Below are 1,882 nucleotides of genomic sequence, written 5' to 3'. Positions count from 1 at the left end.
CAATTCGGGCCGGGTCAAACTTTCATGGGCTTCTTAAGGGAGTGGTCCATTAGAATTTCTTCACTATTGGTCTTGACATTAACTAAATACATAGTTTTGAAGTGTTACTTATCTTTTTAGCTTGATCTCTTCATAACCAGGAAGAAAAATGGAATTTCACTGATTTAATAAAAAATACTAACTCCATCGAAGCCTTTAAAAATAGAATTATGCTAGAGGTACACAACCGTGTACCTAAGGGTGTACCTGATGTACACCCGGCCGAGGCACCTACGTACATTAGGTACACGGTTGTGTACCACTAGCAAGATTGTTAAAAATATATATAGATGCCAAAAAAAAAATAAAAAATTCAAATCAGAATTTAAATACAAGATAATTATAGATTGTGCCGATTGAGCAGCAAAAGATTAGGTGTTAGTATTACAACTACCAATAGTTTCCACAGGAGCAGTAGCCACCACGAAAATGATGGAAACGGTTGGTGTCTCTCAAGATGATTTCCCTGTTCTCCACCACTGATACAAGCTTGAATGCTGTGTGGCAATCACCACAAACTCTAATGTTCTTCTTGATCCTGATGGGGGATCCTGGTGGAGTATTGAGAAGTGCAAATGCTAGAGCGAGTTTCTCGCTATGATTTTGCAACCTCTCTTCTCTCTCTTGCTGATCGGCACCCCACAGCACATTAGTAGTATCTGGGACATATCCAATTTTCTTGATTTTATCAGCGATCTTCTCCCACATTCTACGAATCACTTCTCTCTGTGGATGTGTAATATCGTTTGCCACGAAAATGTGTACAGCATTCTCTAGCTCAACCCAACTACAAGCAGGTTCCTTCTTCACCCCACTATCGTTCATCATCTTCCTCACTTTTGCAGCATCACTCCATTTACCAGCAGAAGCATAGATGTTAGAGAGCAACACATGGGGACCTGAATCATAGGGGTCAAGTTCAAATACACGCTCTGCAGCATAAGCACCCAACTCCATATTCTTGTGCATCCTACAAGCTCCAAGAAGCGCTTTCCAAACGGCTGCAGTGGGTTCAATTGTCATTTCTCGTATGAACCTTACAGAACGATCAAGTTGGCCTGCTCGACCAAGTAAATCAACAACTGTGACATAATGTGAAACCTCTGGCTCTATCTTGAATTTCTTCATCAGTTCAAAATAATACAACCCTTTATCCAGAAGCCCGGCATGGCTACAAGCATTGAGCACACAAAGGAAAGTAATTTCATTTGGCAGAAATCCCTTCCTAAGCGAATCCTCAAAACATTCTACAGTTTCCTTTCCAAGTCCATGCTGAGCATAAGCCGTAAGCATTGAATTCCATGAAACTAAATCTCGCTTGGCCAGCCGATCAAAAACCATCTTTGCATCCTCAATATTGCCTGCCTTACCATACATATCAAGAAGAGTATTCCCAACAAAAGCAATAAGCTTCAGCCCTGATTTCACCATATCAGCATGCACCCATTTTCCCTGCTCTAAAGCTCCGGTACTTGCACACGCCATAAAAACACTAGAATACGTAAAATGGGTTGGCTCAAAACCATCCCTTTTCATCTCCGAGAACAATCTCACCGCACTCTCTCCCTCCCCTTTCCTTGCATAAGCAGCTAAAACAGCATTCCAGGAAACCTCATTCTTTCTCTCCAGCCTACCAAACATGGCTTGTGCCACCTCCATTTGTCCACACCTTGCATACATATCCACCAATGCACTCCCCACATAAACATTCTCCTCGTACCTGCATTTCACACAGGTCCCGTGAATTCCCTTCCCCATCCCATCATTCTGCAAACTCCCAGCAGCCTTCAGAACACTCCCTAAAGTAAACTGATTCGGCTTTAACCCCATCCTCAGCATCTCC

General features: G+C 42.5%; 1 protein-coding gene across 1 annotated transcript; it reads right to left on the bottom strand.

The window, feature by feature from the left end:
- Positions 1-351: 351 nt before the first annotated feature.
- LOC111380120 (pentatricopeptide repeat-containing protein At3g24000, mitochondrial) lies at positions 352-1,878 on the bottom strand (the record flags this gene model as incomplete). The annotated part of the gene is made up of 1 exon (XM_023003594.1): positions 352-1,878. A coding segment is annotated over one exon (1,449 nt), but the record flags the coding sequence as incomplete, so codon positions are not given.
- Positions 1,879-1,882: the final 4 nt, after the last annotated feature.

The sequence above is a fragment of the Olea europaea genome, unplaced genomic scaffold, assembly GCF_002742605.1.
Source record: "Olea europaea var. sylvestris unplaced genomic scaffold, O_europaea_v1 scaffold20955, whole genome shotgun sequence".
NCBI classification, from domain to species: Eukaryota; Viridiplantae; Streptophyta; class Magnoliopsida; order Lamiales; family Oleaceae; genus Olea; species Olea europaea.
The sequence above is the reverse complement of the archived record's forward strand: the minus strand, read 5'-3'. Positions and strand labels throughout refer to the sequence as shown.